The 18,740-nt window shown below is 41.2% G+C and overlaps 1 protein-coding gene across 4 annotated transcripts in view; it reads right to left on the bottom strand.

Moving 5' to 3' along the window:
• The window catches only part of MAP9 (microtubule associated protein 9), a 233,574-nt gene that overhangs the window by 72,064 nt on the left and 142,770 nt on the right, over positions 1-18,740 (bottom strand). For all 4 annotated transcript variants that reach the window (XM_073645013.1, XM_073645005.1, XM_073645021.1 and 1 more), the window contains one exon: positions 15,649-15,763. In XM_073645013.1, coding sequence (XP_073501114.1) covers positions 15,649-15,763 — 115 coding nt within the window. The remainder of the gene's footprint in view (positions 1-15,648; positions 15,764-18,740) is intronic.

Raw genomic sequence — 18,740 nt, 5'->3', positions numbered from 1 at the left:
ATCTTAGGAAATCGCCTTTATACATAATTAGAATTATTAAGGAACTGTAGGGACAACATGTCTAATTATCTATGTACCCCACTATTTTAAATAATAATAAATGTTAAGATTTAAGGCTTGTTAGTGAGTTTTTTTAGGGGGTTTCCCCAATTGGTTTGAATCTAATTACATATATATCCCTCCTAAGCCTACAATGTGGTCCCGTTAATTTGTATTTTGAATACTACTAGGGGCTAAACAATCCTCCAAATATATCAGGATTCAGGAGAGTGCTCCTTACTGCATTGCACCTAACACCAGTGATATGCCACAAATATAGCCCTACAAATAACTCCAATTGCTGGAGATGTGGTGAAAAGACAAGTACATATAAATGTTAATTTCCATGATAAAAACCCTCTGACGTTGATCAGACCACATTGCAGATTACCAACCCATCCTGCCAATGAACCAGTAAATCTGCCTCTTGTACATATTCTCAGATTAAAAGCTTTAAAGCACCACTCTAGCGGGTTTCTTTTTGTTTGTTTTTTAGCGTTGGTGTGGCGCTTTAAACCTAAGGTCCCTGCACCCCGTCTTCTATTCACCCTCCAGAGTCTTCACCTTTTTACGGTGTCGCTCCGGTCCCGCAGCGCCATCTTCTGACCGTAGCTTCTGAATGTTTGGGAGTCAGAAGCTATGTCACAAGCGCTCAATGCAAGTCTGAGAGTCAGAATGAGACTCTTATAGACTTGTACTGAGTTGTGACTTCCACGCCGCTCGAGCAAACACTGAAGCTGCGGACAGATCACAAACTGCTAGAGACCAACTGGAGCCACTGTGATAACAGATGAAGATGTTGGAAGGTGAGTATAAATAAAGATATCCAGCACACTCTCAGAAGAATCAATTGCAAGGTGATTTTATTTGATAATGTTTATACAGTGATGTAAGATAAATCCGACAGAGTAGAATCGACACTTTAACATAAGACGTTTCGACCCGTCCCGGGTCTTTGTCAGGGGTCGTTGAGGCTGAATGTGGCTGCTGATAAGCTTTGTGGGGTGCGTTATGTACGCTGCTCTAAATTGCTCGATCAAAGTTACACATAATAAGCAGGCACATACCGCACCGTTGCAGGAAGTCACAGCCTACTCCTTCAGTACCTCTTCAAATTTTGAATGCAGACCAGTGTAGACGGGGACAGGGGACTCAGATTTGAAGCACCACTCCAGCGGTAAAGTAAAAAAAAAAATGCTGGAGTGGTGCTTTAAACCTGTCATCAGGACGTTTACCCCAGCCTAGTGATATGTATGTAAAGGCACCTTAATGCTGATTAAATCCTTACCTTTCTTGTAGAAATCATAAAATTGCATTTAGCGGACTCCAAAGTTGACACTGTATGATAATAAGTTACAAGTGCAGTGGGATTGACATTGCACTTCCCGTGTCCTGCCTTAGCCCAGCCCGCTGCAAGCATCCTGTCCCTGACTGACAGGTCATTCATGTTTCAATGACATGCTAGTCAGAGACAGGAGGCATGCAGGGAATAAATAAAGTGCCTACTGACTGAACTTGCAACTCATTAGAATTTTATCTATAGATTTCTACAAGAAAGGTAAGGATTTACTCAGCATTAAAGGAAATCTGTCATGTAAAATAATGCTATTAACCTGCAGATATGGGGTCAATCTGCAGGCTAATAGCGTTCTGACACCATGCGCCACTGGAACTGAGAGCCCCACTGCTGGGAGGAAATTAACTTTATTCCCCCCTGCACCGTTCAGCTTCCTGTCACCGGGACGGCTCCTGGTTTTGGCTTACAAATACTGAAGTAAAAAACTGACCAAGTTCTCAATGTGTGCACGTGGCCTTATATTCTTTAAAATGTTCTGGCCTTCCAGTCCCACTTTAGGGAACTTCAACTCCTCTTGAGTTTTCATAGAATAACCTCAGCTACCAGAGGTTTATGTAGACAAATCTGGTTGGCCAGCATCTTAACTGCCTTAATTCTCCTATGCATACATCGAACACCAACCTCACTCTTCCCATAGGGGCAGGACATATGCTCGAACAGAAAGACTACTCGGCCCACTCTTCCCCTGGTTTCTCTTTTTCCGTGTCTAGTTTTAATGTCGGATGGAGTATTATGTTCGTTACCTACTATGGGGGATGAACTCTGCTCGGGCTTTGATACCAGGAACACTTCTCTTTGATATTTAATTTTGATGGGAAATATATTATTCTTAACTAAATTTTTGTATTTATGTTGCTATCGAATATGACTCAAGGTTAATACTGTCTGTTTTGGCTATTCTAAATGTTATGTCCTTCTTATCGAAAATGAATAAAAAGAATTTAAACAGAAAAAGAAAGAAAGAAAAGGACTTTATAAATCATGAGCAAGAGAGAGCAGCTGGGTCCTTATCAGTCATAAAGTATATACAAAGGAAAGGCCGATTTTACTGCTTAGCAGATGGACAGCAATGAGAGACATAAGTATGTACAGTGGGGAAAATAAGCATTTCATACACTGCTGATTTTGCAAGTTTTCCCACCTACAAAGAATGGAGAGGTCTGTAATTTTTATTGTAGGTACACTTCAACTGTGAGACACAAACTAAAAATAAAAAACAGAAAATCACATTGTATGATTTTTACATAATTAAATTACATTTTATCGCATGAAATACCAATCGCATGATCACATACCAATCAGCAAGAGTTCTGGATCTCACAGACCTGTTAGTTTTTCTTTAAGAAGCCCTCCTACTCTGCACTCATTACCTGTATTAATTACATCTGTTTGAACTCATTATCTGTACAAAAGACACCTGTCCACACACTCAATCAAGAAAGGTCAGGAATTAGCTTAGAACTACACGGCTGACCTGTTCAATGACCTGAAGTGAGCCTGGGACCACAGTATCAAACATTATTCTAAGTAACACAGTACGCCGTCATGGATTAAAATGCTGCACGGCCCGCAAGGTCACCCTGCTCACATCAGCACATGACCAGACCCGTTTGAAGTTCGCTAATGACCATCTGGATGATCCAGAGGAGCCATGAGAGAAGGTCCTGTAGTTAGATGAGATAAAAATAGAACTGTTTGGTATCAACTCCACTCGCAGTGTTTGGAGGAAGAAGGATGAGTACAACCCCAAGAACACCATCCAAACCGTGAAGCATGGTGGGGGAAATATCAAACTTTGGGTGTACTTTTATGTAAAAGGGACAGGACGACTGCACCGTACTGAAGGTATGATGGATGGGGTTATGTATCGTGACATTTTGGCAAACAACCTACTTCCCTCAGTAAGAGAATTGAAGATAAGTCGTGGCTGGGTCTTCCAGCATGACAATGACCCGAAACACACAACCAGGGCAACTAAGCAGTGGCTCCATAAGAAGCATTTCAAGGTCCTGGAGTGATCTAGCCAGTCTCCAGACCTGAACCCAACAGAAAATCTTTCGAGTGAGCTGAAACTCAATGTTGCCCAGCGACAGCCCCGAAACCTGAAAGATCTAGAGAAGATCTGTATGGAGGAATAGGCCAAAATCCCTGCTGCAGTGTGTGCAAACTTGGTCAAGAACTACAGGAAATGTCTGACCTCTGTAATTGCAAACAAAGGTTTCAATATACCAAATATTAAGTTCTGTTTTTCTATTGTATCAAATACTTATTTCATGCAATAAAATGCTAATTAATTATGTAAAAATCATACAATGTGATTTTCTGGATTTTTTTTTAAGATTCTGTCTCTCACAGTTGAAGTGTACCTAAGATAAAAATTACAGACCTCTCCATTCTTTGTAGGTGGGAAAACTTGCAAAATAAGCAGTGTAACAAATACTTATTTTGCCCACTGTACAAAACAAAATATATATAAAAAAACATTTTGTTAGGTCCAGAAATATTTGGACAGTGATAGGATCTCTGTAATTTGGGCTCTGCATGCCTTATTTTTTATTTAAAACGAAACAACTGAGATGCAATTGAAGTGTAGACTTTCAGGTTAAATTAAAAGGTTGAACAAAAATATCTTGTGAGACGTTTAGGAACTGCAACCGTTTTTCTACAAAGCCTCCTCATTTCAGGGGCTCAAAAGTAATTGGACAAATTAACTTTACCATAAATACAATGTTCATTTTTAATACTTTGTAGATAATCCTGTGTGGGAAATGACTGCCTGAAGTCTCGAAGCCATGGACATCACCAAACGCTGGATTTGCTCCTTTGTGATGCTCTGCCAGGCCTTCACTGCAGCTGACTTCAGTTGTTGCTTGTTTGTGGGTATTGCTGCCTTAAGTTTTGTCTTAAGCATGTGAAATGAATGCCCGATGGGGTTGAGATCTGGTGATTGACTCGGCCAGAATATTACCCGTCTTTGCCTTAACCCCTTCACGACATGCGCCGTACATGTACTGCGCATGCCGTGTCCCCCACTGTGGTGCGGGCTCTGGCGCTGAGTCTGCACTTTTCCGGGCAAATGTCAGTTGATTCTTACAGCTGACATGTGCCCGCAACAGGGTGGAATCGCGATCCACCCACGGCTGTTAAATAGTTAAATGCCGCTGTCAAGCTCTGACAGCGGCATTTAACTCGCGCTTTCGGGAAGCGCATTGTTGGCTCCGCCCATCGGTGACCCTGTCACGTGATCGCGGGTCACCGATGGGTTGGCATGACAACCCAGGGTCTGGATGAGACCCCTGTGGTTGTCATAGCCGATCTGCTATGAGCGCCACCCAGTGGTCGGCGTTCATAGCAGATGAGAACATTTGTTACACATAGCAGGGCTTAATGCTGATTAATTATTTGAACTTTGTGGTCAACCCTCTGTATGTGCTGTCATAAAGTCTTCTCTTTCTGGTAGACTTAAAGAATGAAACACCTACTGCCTGGAGAGTGTTCTTCACTTGCGTGGATGCTGTGAAGAGGTTTTTCTTCATCATGGAAAGGATTCTGTGATCATCCACCACTGTTGCCTCCCGTGGATGTCAGGGCCTTTTTGAGTTCTGATGATTTGGCCACTCCTAACATTTCTGCTACCTCTCTGATGGATTTCTTCTTCTTCTTCAGCCTAATGATGGTCTGTTTTTCTTCTATTGAGAGCTACTTTGACCGCATGTTGTGGGTTCACAACAGCTTCCAACTGCAAATGCCGCACCTGGAATCAGCTCTAGACCATTTAACTGCTTAATTGATGATATATTAATAAGGGAATAGCCAATGCAGCCCATTAAAGAGATCTTGAAATAATTGTCCAATTACTTTTTGTCCCTTTAAAAATAGACAGCTACATATTAAAGAGCTCTAATTGCCAAACTTTTACTGCAATTACGGTGTGAATACCCTTAAATTAAAGCTGAGAGTCTGCATTTTAAGACCATACTGATTATATAATTGTATATTGAATATGTTTTGGAAAACCGCTAAAATGTAAAAACTTGTGTCACTGTCCAAATATTCCTGGACATAACTGTAAATGTAGAAACTTCCTTGAAATTTTGGACTACTTAAAATAACCAAAATTCTGCATATTTCCTGATTAAAGGAAACGTGGCACTAGGTTTTCCCAAAACAAATTAAGGCCGCCACCTTTAATCCCTCTTTTACAGCAATCTAGCAACCTGTATATAAGCTCTTAATTCCCTCTGCATATCCCCCAAAAATACCTTTTATAATTGTTCCATATGGCACTGTCCGGACCGATGGGCGTCACTGGTCTTGTTCGGCGCCTCCTCTCTCTCTGCAATCGCCGTCCTACTGCCCTGCTTCATATGGATGATATGTCCTATGTCATCTATACAGTGCCCCCAATCTCGCTCCATAGCTGAAGGCAGAGTAAAGTACTGAAATGCACATGCGCCGGCTTTACTTCCGACCTCAGCAGTATGATTGAGGTCCCTTAAGAAATGTGTATGTGAACGGCTTCTCTGCCTTATTTCTCCAGGTCCTGAACATCATTTCTAAGTAGAAGCTACATATTTATTTCTTTTCATTAATCATACTCTGATGATGCTATGACAGAACAATGCCGGTGTTTGACAGATACTTTCTTTCTTCATGATATTGTGTTCTGATTAAACATCGTGTCGGAAAAGATTTACATTTGCGCATGGAACGGCTGATTACTGTGTAATGACTGACATCTGTTCTAAAACATCAAAGAAGAAATTGGGCATTGAAGGATTTTTTTAACTAGGTGTAATGTCTCATTCACACACAGCGTTTTTGATGCATTTTTACGTGTGGTTTATTTGTGGGGGAAAAACGCAGCATTTTACAATAACAGCAAAATGAATGAGATTTCTAAAATCTTATTCACAGTGTGTTGTTTTTTTATTGCTTTTTTGACCAGTGGTGCGTTCTTCTTTAAAAAAAAAAGCAGAGTTTTTACTGTTTTCCCCATTCAAAATGGCTTGGGGACAAAAATCTACTAAAAAACAAACCAAAAATGCCACTAAAACATGAGGAATTTACTCTGCGGTTTTCTGGTAATAGTCTGCGTTTTTCATGCAGAAAAACAAAAATCTCATGTTTGCTGTGTGAGAACATGCCCATTTTTTTCCATTTATGGCCACAATTTAGGCGCTTTTTTACATGCATTTTTGTAAATAATAAAATATAAATCATAAAGTTATACAAACAGAAACATATAGATACTACTAATTTGTATTGCATTGCACAGGGCGATGGATGGGTTATGGCACACATATGAGCCCTTACTCTGCATGCACCTCCCCAGGCAAAAATGGCGCTTGCGCAAGATCTCTGCTGTCATCTCGGATAGAAATGTTCTTCAAAAGGCAGGAGAAGGCGCTGGGAAGGGAATGAAGGGCGATGGCACTTTCAGCTGGTTTGCCAACAACCTCAATGCTCTGCGATGGCAGTAAGGATTTCTAAAAAAAAAAAAACAAGGTATCCTTTTGATCAGGCTAACAGCGCCTATTCATCCATATATTTAGTTTTATGTATGAATTCCTCCTGACAGGTTCCCTTTAAAGCAATAAGCTAATTAAATAGTAAAAGTTAATAGATTTTGTAAGCTGTGCATATACATCTATACTCCAGCCAATGTCGTTCAGCCATGAAATTGCCATTTATTAATCAAATATCACCTGAATCGTGTAACCGCCTCTCCACTATTAGAAGAGCGCAACCAAACACGTAGCCTGATTAATACACTTTATAATGGAAAATGTCAGAAAATGAAAAATTCAATTTTTACTTCAGTAAGTCCCTGTGAAGAGGTTCCACGATGGTAATTCCGCAACCGTGAAGTGTAACTCGTCCTCAGCTAAAGTAATCAAGCCATTCCATACACAGAGGTAAATATATTCCGACACCATGTATAATCAGAGCACAATATCATCCGGAAAGAAAGAACCTGTCAAACACCGGCATTGTTCTGTCATAACATCATCTACCGGCAGAGTGTGATTAATGAAATCAAATAGATCTGGATGTTTCCTGCACGTCCCCTTCTAGTTATGAGGCTCATATGCACATTGTTATCTATAATGAGAAGGAGATCAGGCAGATTGCTCCTTTATTTTTCTGTTGCTGACGCATAAACTAATGGTTGCTGCTCCAAATTTACGCGGTTCTCGGTAATATGCTGAAAAATGGTATCAAAGATGTAATGGAACATTTGTAATGTGACGAATGGGATGTTTCATTGTCGCTAACAAACAGGATATTTCTCTCAGGCGCCCGGAAACAGATTACAATTCTAAAGTAAATATTACAGAAGAGTGAATTGACTCGCAGTATCTTAATCCAGCGGCCACATTAGTAATTGGTAGTCACCGGATGAGAACCCTGTGTAACACCTCCTACCTGCCAGCATCTCTGGTGCCTCATATGATTGAAGAACCGCTGTCATGTGTCCATAATGTCATCACAGCGACATCACATTAGGCCTACCTGCCGGCATCTCTGGTGCCTCATCTGATTGTAGAAGTGCTGTCATGTGTCCATAATGTTGGCACAACAAAGTTACACTAAGCCTAAGTGCTGGTATCTCTGGTGCCTCATCTGATTGTAGAACTGCTGTCATGTGTCCATGTCATCACAACGACGTCACGCTAGGCCTACCTGTCAGCATCTCTGGTGCCTCATCTGACTGTAGAACCGCTGTCATGTGTCCATAATGTCATCACAATGACGTCACGCTAGGCCTACCTGTCAGCATCTCTGGTGCCTCATCTGACTGTAGAACCGCTGTCATGTGTCCATAATGTCATCACAATGACGTCACACTAGGCCTACCTGCCGGCATCTCTGGAGCCTCATCTGATTGTAGAACCGCTGTCATGTATCCATAACATCATCACAATGACGTCACGCTAGGCCTACCTGTCAGCATCTCTGGTGCCTCATCTGATTGTAGAACCGCTGTCATGTGTCCATAATGTCATCACAACAACGTCACGCTAGGCCTACCTGCCAACATCTCTGGTGCCTCATCTGATTGTAGAACCGCTGTCATGTGTCCATAACATCATCACAATGACGTCACACTAGGCCTACCTGCTGGCATCTCTGGTACCTCATCTGATTGTAGAACCGCTGTCATGTGTCCATAATGTCATCACAACAACGTCACGCTAGGCCTACCTGCCAACATCTCTGGTGCCTCATCTGATTGTAGAACCGCTGTCATGTGTCCATAACATCATCACAATGACGTCACACTAGGCCTACCTGCTGGCATCTCTGGTGCCTCATCTGATTGTAGGACCGCTGTCATGTGTCCATAATGTCATCACAACGACGTCACGCTAGTCCTACCTGTCAGCATCTCTGGTGCCTCATCTGATTGCAGAACCGCTGTCATGTGTCCATAACGTTATCACAATGAAGTCACCCTAGGCCTACCTGCCGGCATCTCTGGTGCCTCATCTGATTGCAGAACCGCTGTCATGTGTCCATAATGTCATCACAACGACGTCACGCTAGGCCTACAAATCAGAGGAGATGCCAGCAGGAAGGAGGTGCTTTCCATCTGGTAGCCATGTAGCAATACTGTTGTGGCCACTGTACCAGTGTCCTGCGAATCAGTTCGCTCATGTCTGGTAGATATATAATTATTATTACCCTAATTCCAGGGTGCAGTATATGTAAAAATAAGTGCAAGCAGGGTTTACAGTACACAATATACATTTTAGGATCTTTTCACATGCCCAAAATTGATCCATTTGGTAACTGATGCAGCTGGAAGCAGTGGGATCATGTTAATAATCGTTGGCTGTTTCGCTTCTGGGTTTTTTTTTTGAACAGAAGAAAAATTTCTGAATGCTACGCTTTTTCTTCTGTTCTAAAACTTTCATCAAAAGGAAACCAGACAGACCCCATCAATTTTGGGCATAAATTCAATTTGTCTGTTTCTAAAATGGAACAGACAAACGGAAACCCTAACACGGACATGTGAACAGAGCCTAACAACACATAGATACATAACACTAAACATGACTAAATGAGTGACCAATCTATTATAGAGGGAGAGAGTGTCATGGCTATGAGGGTTTACAACCTAGAAACGAAGAGAAACAAGAATGGACGTGGGGTAGAAGCAGCTCCTACAGCAGGTTGGGGCACCTGGGTTATAGGGTGTAAGCTATTCTGAAGAGGTGGGTTTTCTTATGGACTTTGAAGGATTCAATGTGGGAGAGTTTGACCAGTTGGGTTAGCACATTCCAGTGTATGAGGTAGATACTAGAGAAATTTTTCAGGCAATTGTGTGAGGGGGAGACAGGAGGAAGTCAAAGAATGAGATATTGTGAAGACCCGAAATGACAGCGAGATATTGAGAAATTAAAAGGAAACGCTATTTACCTGCAGGTACAGTGGTAATCTGAAGGTAAAAAGCCTTTAAATCATGTCTGGCTGCCATTCTGGAGCAGCGACTACAGAGAGAAAATTAAGTCATATTCTCCCTGCAGCTGCCTGCTTCCAGTCATCGGGCGGTGCAGGGAGCTATAACAGGCACCATACACTATATAGTAATCTATCCGCTCCACACTGACAAACAACCCCCTCTGCACATGCACGCTGCTCACATACACTGAAGAGCAAGCTATCAATCGATGATGTCACATAGTGACAAGGGACTGTGTGCACCTATCTGATCCCTCGAACTAGGGGTGCCCTAGGAGATACCTGTCCCCCGGATTACCCCAGATGGTGGAGATGTTGGGGTCTCGTACGTTGCTATGCTCCTATCTTATCCTTATCTATTCCCTCCCCCACTCATGGAAGTGTGAGGCCAAAGTGTATAAGTAAACACTAACCAGACAAACGGGTAAACAGACAGGACTAATAGAGAACTCCAATCATGCAAATACACTCACAAAATAACAGAGTGAGAAACAGGGGAGGAATAGGAAGGAAGAAACCAAATGGGAGAGGATAAGGGTAAACATGCAAACCAACTCCAGGCAGCACTCTCCTGAAAAACTCTCCAACCGCCAACTCCAAACACTGAACTTCTCCTTCAACTTCAAAGCAGGTAGTAGTAACCATCACTGGCAAGGTCAGAAGCAAGGAAGAGGGTTTTTATACCTGTTGGGAGTAACGAACTCAGAACAGCTAATACAACCAAAGACGGAGAACTCCAGGAGTCCAACTGAGCAGTTTAACCCTTGCAGCAGAGCAAAGGAAGTCAGAACGTCTAATAGGATGGTGAAGCCGTTCTAACTACTACAGGTGTATGGGTCACCAGACGTTGCGATCATCTGACCCCACTCTGTCGCAGTATCCCCGTGACAGATGAGCTGGAGGGATCACAACGTGGTAATTGTAACAGCCTCATGCACCACCCGATGACTTGAAGCAAGTGGCTACAGGGACAATATAACTTCTTTTTCTCCCTGAAGCCACTTCTCCAGTAAACCAGCTTAATATGATTAAACTTTATTTATCTGAATATTTCCATTAAATCAGATAAATAGCATTTTGGGAGGTAACAGGTTCCTTATAAGTCAGGGCTGAATGGAAGAACAGGTTATGGACCGTACTTGTATATCATTGTTAGGCTACGTTCACAGAGCAGTATTTTGGTCAGTATTTCACAGCAGTATTTGTAAGTCAAAACTAGGAGAGGAACAATCGGAGGAAAAGTATAATAAAAATACGTCACCACTTCTGTATTATTCACCCACCCCTGGTTCTGGCTTACAAATACTGATGTAAAATACTGATCAAATACTGAACGTGTGAACGTAGCCTTAGTGTATTGAACTGAATTTTCTGGGCCACGTGCAGTCAGTGAAGGGATATGCACAGGGGACAGGCAGAAGAATAATGAGGGGAAAAGTTGACTAATCGGGCAACAGAGCTGACGGTGGGTTGGAGGGGTGCAAGTGTTAGGTGGGAGCCTATAGATATCACTATATCAGTTCCCAGTAAATTACCTGCAAACACCCTGTTGAAATGATTATATATAGTCGTATAAAAGAAGCTATCTGCCCTCTCACTGGGTGTGATATTTCTCGGCCACATTTTGTGTGCACATCAACCATTTTATACCAGTACCACTTCTACCTAAATAATAAATTGTTGCCTATACACATAAAAGACCGCCAATACTACATTCGTTTTCATTGTGAGAATTAACATTGAACTCATAATAATAAACTAATCATATTACTCATCCCAGAAGTGATAACAATAAATGGATTTTGCGTGCTTGATGTTTCTGTACCTTTACAAGCAATATACCAGCTAACATGGTCAGCTAACATCATCAGCCATTATTTATTAGCCAACTATCATTCTCATTATTTAATGGCATCTTGAAAAAGAAGTCAGCAAGCCTGATATGAAAATAATGTATCTTAATCAGTATGGGCATCACATATGAGAAACTTTGCCTATGGTGCAATTTTGGATGTAAAACCAAGTGTTGCAAACGTTTAACAAAAGTATAAAGAGAGTAGCAGTCCACAGTGAGAAGGCAGAGGTGGTAGTTTACTTGAATTAAAGATCCTTAGATGCTCAAAAAATCATGAGATTACAGTGTAGGAGCAACCACATAAAAAAATTGCTATACTAACAACGTATTAAAAGGGATGTCCAGGCAAAATGCTTGCCTTGATAATCCACCTACCGGCACCCACTTGGATCCAGCGCAGACCGCTCCACCGGTACAAGAAGTGGAGATGTTGCTTTCAACCAGCTGCAGGATCCAATGTGGCTTGCAGCAGTCATTTGACTTGTACAGTGCGTTATTGGATGTTTTTTGGATACAGTGCTGCTTAAAAGGAATCTGTCAGCAGGTTTTTGCTACCTAATCTGAGAGTAGCATAATGTAGGCAAAGAGACCCTGAATCCAATGATGTATCACTTAGTTTACTGGGTGCAGCAGTTGCGATAGAATCAGACTTTTTAGATTTAGCAATGCAGCAGAGCTGAGAAATCTAACTCTGCCCACATCACAGCTAACCCCGCCCACAGTAGGCTCTGTACGTACATAGTCCATAGACAGTGAGCGGCTTGTCACAGAAGAGGGCGGAGTCGGACTACCAGGCAGCACTGCGGTGTCCCAGCAAATGATAAGCTCCTGGTGGTAAAACAATCATTGCAAGTAAACAACAGGACAGTGCTTGATAAGGGAGGCATCACTGGAATCTGTGTTTTAACCCCTACAGCATGTTGTGTTCAGATTAGATAGCAAAAACCTGCTGACAGATTCCCTTTAAACTCACCTGACCCCTGCACTCAATCACACCATGCAGCAATCCAAGGGGTGGTTGAACTCTGGTGACTCTCCGCCCTCTGCGTTGGCATGGACCACAAAGATTCAGATGGGGGCCCAGTGGGGAGTGTTCTTGAATTTGTTATTTTTCACACACTCAGTCCTATGGGAAAGGCTTGGTTTTGTCTGGACAACTCATTTAAATTGACAAAAAAAAACAGATCTGAGCAATACTCTAGAAACATTTTGTAAGACTTCTTTGTAAATTGTGATTTCTTATCCCGGAACGTATTATCGTTGCCAAATCCCAAAATTAGACAGCTCTTGAATGGGAAATACTTAAAGACAATAAAGAGAAGAGAACATCGGGAAGTCATGTGTCAAAAGCAGATTCTCAGCCACAGCGTATTCTTCACTTAATCAAAAACTGACAGCATGGGTGTAACTACAGCAATGGCCATAATAGTGATGGCCCTGGAAGGATGATGGGGCCACTCAGCAGCACGGAGCGCTAGAGATAAATGATGAAATCATTTCTGCTTGCAGCTGCCGCTAGTGCAGCTCCTTATGTATGGATTTATACTGCTAGAACAGCATTACGTTCAATCAGAGCTGTATAAATATGTATACGCTGAGCTCCCCTCAGTGCCGGGAGTTATGGCCGTATGAAGTAGAGGCGATGCTTTGGAGTCCTATATCATAAAAGCAGAGCTCCGGTCATTATAAAGATATAACAGGGATGTTCAGTATTAATTCCAAACCACCCAAGAGGGCTTACATACTGTACAAAACCACTGACCCCTTCACCATCCTAGCCCACCAGGAATCGCATTATTAAATAAAAACATATAGCTAATATAAAATGTACAATTATTATATGTATTTGTGCAATGTGATAAAGGAGAGGACAAAAATGACAATGACAAAACTGAATGAGAACTGAGTAAAGGCAGCAAATATTGTAATGTGGACACAGGCAAAAAAGCTTCTTACAGATTTCAATAGGATAACACACGATACAGCATATGGAGCTGTTTTTAACACATGTGATCTTAAAAGGGGTATTCCCACCTCCATAAAATGCTGAAAAGAATGAAATTATGCATTCGTATATAAAAACGACTAGCTGTGCACAAGATCAGGCTTTTCAACATCTTCTACCTACTTCAGGCTTCCAAAGATGCCAAGTGGTTATAAGTGACCTGACTATTCTTCAGGAGTTTTCCACTCTGAAGACGCTCTGTACTTTACAAGTCAATGGTAAGGCTCAAAAGGCGACCATCTTTTTGAGCATTTTGCCAGTACTTTTCATTGAAAAACTGCTAGCGGTTTCTTCGTTGCTGAATGGAGTTGAAAAAGGTTCAGAAAATGACATTAAAAAAGGTCACAAAAGAGCTGTAATAACTCTGAAAAATAATGGCAATCAAAAAAGCTGAAAAAGCGCTCAGGAAACTACCAAAAAACACTACAAAGAATGTTTCAGGAAGATAAAAGAAACACTGGTGTTTCCCAAAACGTCTTCCTCTTGAAAATCTCAGCAGGTTCGCACACCTGAGAAAGTCATGCGAGCAAATTATTTCAAAAATGCTATAAAAATGATTTTTACAGATTTAAAACCATTTAATAGGTTTAAAGGGAACTTGTCAACAGGTTTTCTCTTCATTAGCTGCTGCCACCACCTTGGGCCATGTTTCTTCACGTATGCAAACAATGGTAGGCGTCTCATCAGTGTTTGGTCAGTTTTTACCATCAGTTTTTCATCAGTGATTTTCACATATGGATAAATAAATTATAAAGCTTCTCCTATCCAGTACAGTGTTAATCAGGAACAGCACACTGACTGTACACTGATGCCACCCATGTGCTGTCTGTGATCTTCACCGGCCCATAGACTTGTATGGGTGCTTTTCATCCATGATGATGTCAAAAAACGGACATGTCTCCATGATTTTTGCAAGAATATATGGTCCACAAAAAAACAGACATGTGAACAGCCTCACAGACTATAATAAATGTGATATATTTTTTAAAATCACAGATAAAACAAATAAGTGAAAAGCAGATATCTGAATGAGGCATTATGTGCAATAGCACATGTTCCCTCAATAGCGTGGCTTAACTTTAAAGCACCACTCCAGCAATTTTTTTCAGCACTTGAGTGGTGCTTTAAGTGCAAGTCCTCTGCCCCTGGTCAAATACACATCCTCCAGCGTCTTCCCCGTTTTTCGGCGTCACTAGGGTCCCACAGCACCGTCTTGTAAGCACTGCTTCTGACTGGCCGGAAGTCAGAAGAAACGTCACAAGCTCTCAATACAAGTCTATGAGAGCCAGAACGAGAACAGAACGAGGTTCTTATAGAGTTGAATTGAACAATGACCTCCGTGCCACTCCATGAAACACTGGAGTAGCCGGCAGGTCACTTTTCATCGGAGACCAAAGGGTGCGACGCTGGAAAACTGTGAAAGCGGCGGCAGGTGAGTACGAGACAGGGGGCAGAGGACTTACATTTAAAGCACCACTTCAGTGGTGCATTTTACAAAAACGCTGGAGTGGGGAGGTGCTTTAAAAAAACAAAAATTATAAAGGTCCCATCAAAGGCACACGGGCATCAATTTCACACAGAGAGGTAGTGCTAAGTGTGACCCTATCTAAAAGCCTGGCACAGGGACCTCTATAAAACTAGCTTTCAAAGGTATGCCGCGCTATTGTGGAGCTACAAAAGGATTTTAGGGACATGCATTATGATGCAGATAGAGTGGCGGCAGCAGTATATTAAGGGAAAACCAGATGACAGGTTCCCTTTTATCAGCAGTAATTGAAAAAGACACCCACAGACTACTGCTGATATAATTATAAATATTCAGTATTCAGCATAAAAGGTCATGTTGTGAGCATGTAATATTCCAACGGAGCAGATGTAGCTAGGAACATGCATTCCTGCAAGCGGTCATTGGGTCATGCGTACCTTTTATTATCTCTTCGGATTCTTCCTTAGATCTTGCTTTGTTATTTTTCTCAGCTGCTGTTGAGAGAGGCTTCAGTCTTGATGCTGGCGTTGGTGGACCGGTTAGACAATGTCCCTGTCAGATGACAGATTGGAAATTACTTATGTAAAGTTTACAGTGAGCAGATATAAAAAGAGCTAAAATTGTGCCTCTGCCTCCCTTGCATCCCCACAGGGAGAGCGGAGGAATGAGACAATGCATGTGCCTTCTGTCCTGTAACTTCAAATCTGCTCTTCTCCATCACATTTAGTAGACACCTCTCCAGGTATCTCCTTACATACAACCTTTGTGGGGCCAACACCTTGTCCTCTCACCCCCTGTAATCCTCACATTTTGTACACAGGACTTCTCATGTCTCCCCTCTTCTCGAACACTATGCTATTCACCACTTCCCCCCAGACCTGGGAACAATTGGGGGTAAATGAGCCAATATTGTGTTGTGCTTTAACCATACTATTGTCACCAGGTCTCACTTGGATTACCAAGATATTCCCATATCGTAAGTAAAAGTATGTGAATTCATTCATCTTAGCATTTACTAGTGTCTAGCTCCTGGGGTCTTCTGATGGCATCTCCTGTTAGTTACATTAGATAAAGCAGCACGCCACATCATTAGTGATAATGCTGGTATAATAGTCAGGCAGTATCAAATGTGACAAGGTAAAAAAGTAATTATCATAATCGTATTAAATGAAGAAGAATAAAAGGAGACATTATTGAATGAGTATATACAGTGGATAAAAAAAGTCTACACACCCCTGTTAAAATGCCAGGTTTTAGTCATGTAAAAAATTATACCAAGAATGATTTCCAAACTTTTTCCATTCTAAATGTCACCCATAATATGTACAATTCAATTGTAAAGAAAAACAAACTGAAATATTTTCAGGAGGAAAAAGAAAAATAAAGAACTAAAATCATGTGCTTGCATAATTACACATACCCTTAAATACTTTCTTGAAGTACAATTTGAATTTATGACAGCATTTATTATTTTTAGTAGGACTCTATCTACTGTGAACGACACATCTAGAATTGGCAATCTTTGCCCACTCTCCCTTGCTCTAGTGCTCCAAGTTTGTCAGATTGAGAATTCATCGCCTGCGCACAGCGCCCTCTTCAGGGGAACTAACAGATTTTCAATTGGATTCGGGTCTGGGTTCTGGCTGGGCCAATCTAAAACTTTGATATTCTGACGAAGCTATTCTTTTTCTGATTTGGAGTTATGTTTAGGGTCGTTGTCATGTTGAAAGGTGAAATTCCTTTTCATCTTCAGCTTTTTAGCAGAGGCATCAGGTTTTAATGTAAAATTGACTGGTAATTGTTCATAATTCTCTCCACCTTGACTAAAGCCACAGTTGAAGCTACCGAAAAATAGCCCCAAAGAATAATGTTGCTTCCACCATGCTTCACTGCAGGTATGGTGTTCTTTTGGTGATGTGCAATGTTGGCTTTGCGCCAAACAATCCTCTTGGAATTATGGCCAAAAACTTCAACCTTGGTTTCATCGGACCATAACACATTTCCTTAGATGCTTTTGACAGGATTGATGTAGGTTTTGGCAACACACAGCCAGGTTTGGATATTTTTCTTTCTAAGAAAAGGCTTCTGTTTTGCCACTCTACCCCTCAGGCCAGACATATGAAGACTATGGGAGATTCTTGTCACTAGCTGTACACAAACAATACCTGACAGAAACTCCTGCAGCTTGGCAGCCTCCCGGACCAGTTTTCTTCTTGTATTTTCATTAATATTTGAGAGACGTCCAGTTCTAGGTAATGTCACTGTTGTGCCAACTTTAAGCCACTTCTTGATGGCCGTCTTCATAGTGTCCCATGGTAATCTAATGACTCGGAATTTTTTTGGTACCCTTCTGCTAACTTTCAACAATGATATCCCTCTGCTATGTTGTAAGATGTTTATGTACCATGGCTTTTACTATAAAATGTAACTAAGAAAATGTCAGGAAATCCTACTAGAACAACTAAACTTTATACGGGGTTAAACATAATAATTATAAATTATGGCAGCTGTGTACTGACTATTATTCAACATGAGTTTTAATGTGACTGGCTAATATTTCCACTGTATGTTCCATGCCTTGAATTTAGGAAGGCTTAAAGTAAGAGAGCCAAATGGATATGGGAGAATTTTTTTTCACTGCTATATCGGCTTTCTGCCTTACTTTTTATTTTTAATAGTTCAAGTCTCATACACAACCTGACCTGGTCACCTGGTCACAAATGTCTCTACTTATATGTCTGTATGCTGGCCATAGTATACGTGCACTTGCACATTGATTTAATACTTATAGGAGTGCTGGCCTTGTGCTATGTTTTCTTCATTGTACATTGGAGCATGTGGCCGCCCCCCAGGCTGTGCATCCTTATCCACTTAGCTTTCCCAGAAAGATTTTAATTCAAGCTAATCCGGTTTCTATCTCCTCCATAGTTCATTTGAGGCCAAGTTAGTCACATAGAGAGGTAAGTCACTATAGTCAGAGTCCATCCATTGAGGTTACCTTGCTGCTGGTGGATGGCTTATACAAAGACAACGTTTTGATCAAAAAATGCTTCTTTTTTACACGTGTAGGAATAGAAAAATTCATGTTTTCATTAATTACAGAATAGTAGGTAGTGCTTAAATATACGAGGGTGAGTCAAAAAATTTCCGCATGATGAACAAAGTGTATTGAAAAACAGGGAGATTATGTTGAAAAATTATACATTTGTTACTTCTGAAAGTTGATTAAAATAAATCCTACAGCCAGAGTACAGATACTGGAAACTTCTGGAATGGTGACAGGTCATCTTAAAGGGAAGATGCCGCGATTTTTAATTTTGTATTAATAATTATTGATCTAATCAATTATTTTTAATACAAAATTAAATGTACAACTTTAATAATTTTCTTTTAATTAATTTTTATTTCAGTCACTGGGGGCTGCCATTTTCATTTGGGGGGTGTAAGTGTCTGAGCACGACAGTTAGACACCTCAAATACGGCAGGCCATGGGCATAAGAGCTTGCGGTCGCTTGCCAACAAAGGGACC

The sequence above is a fragment of the Phyllobates terribilis genome, unplaced genomic scaffold (assembly GCF_046119375.1).
Source record: "Phyllobates terribilis strain yellow unplaced genomic scaffold, ASM4611937v1 Scaffold_1__5_contigs__length_1240528914, whole genome shotgun sequence".
NCBI classification, from domain to species: Eukaryota; Metazoa; Chordata; class Amphibia; order Anura; family Dendrobatidae; genus Phyllobates; species Phyllobates terribilis.
This window is presented reverse-complemented; position numbering and strand designations above follow the sequence as displayed.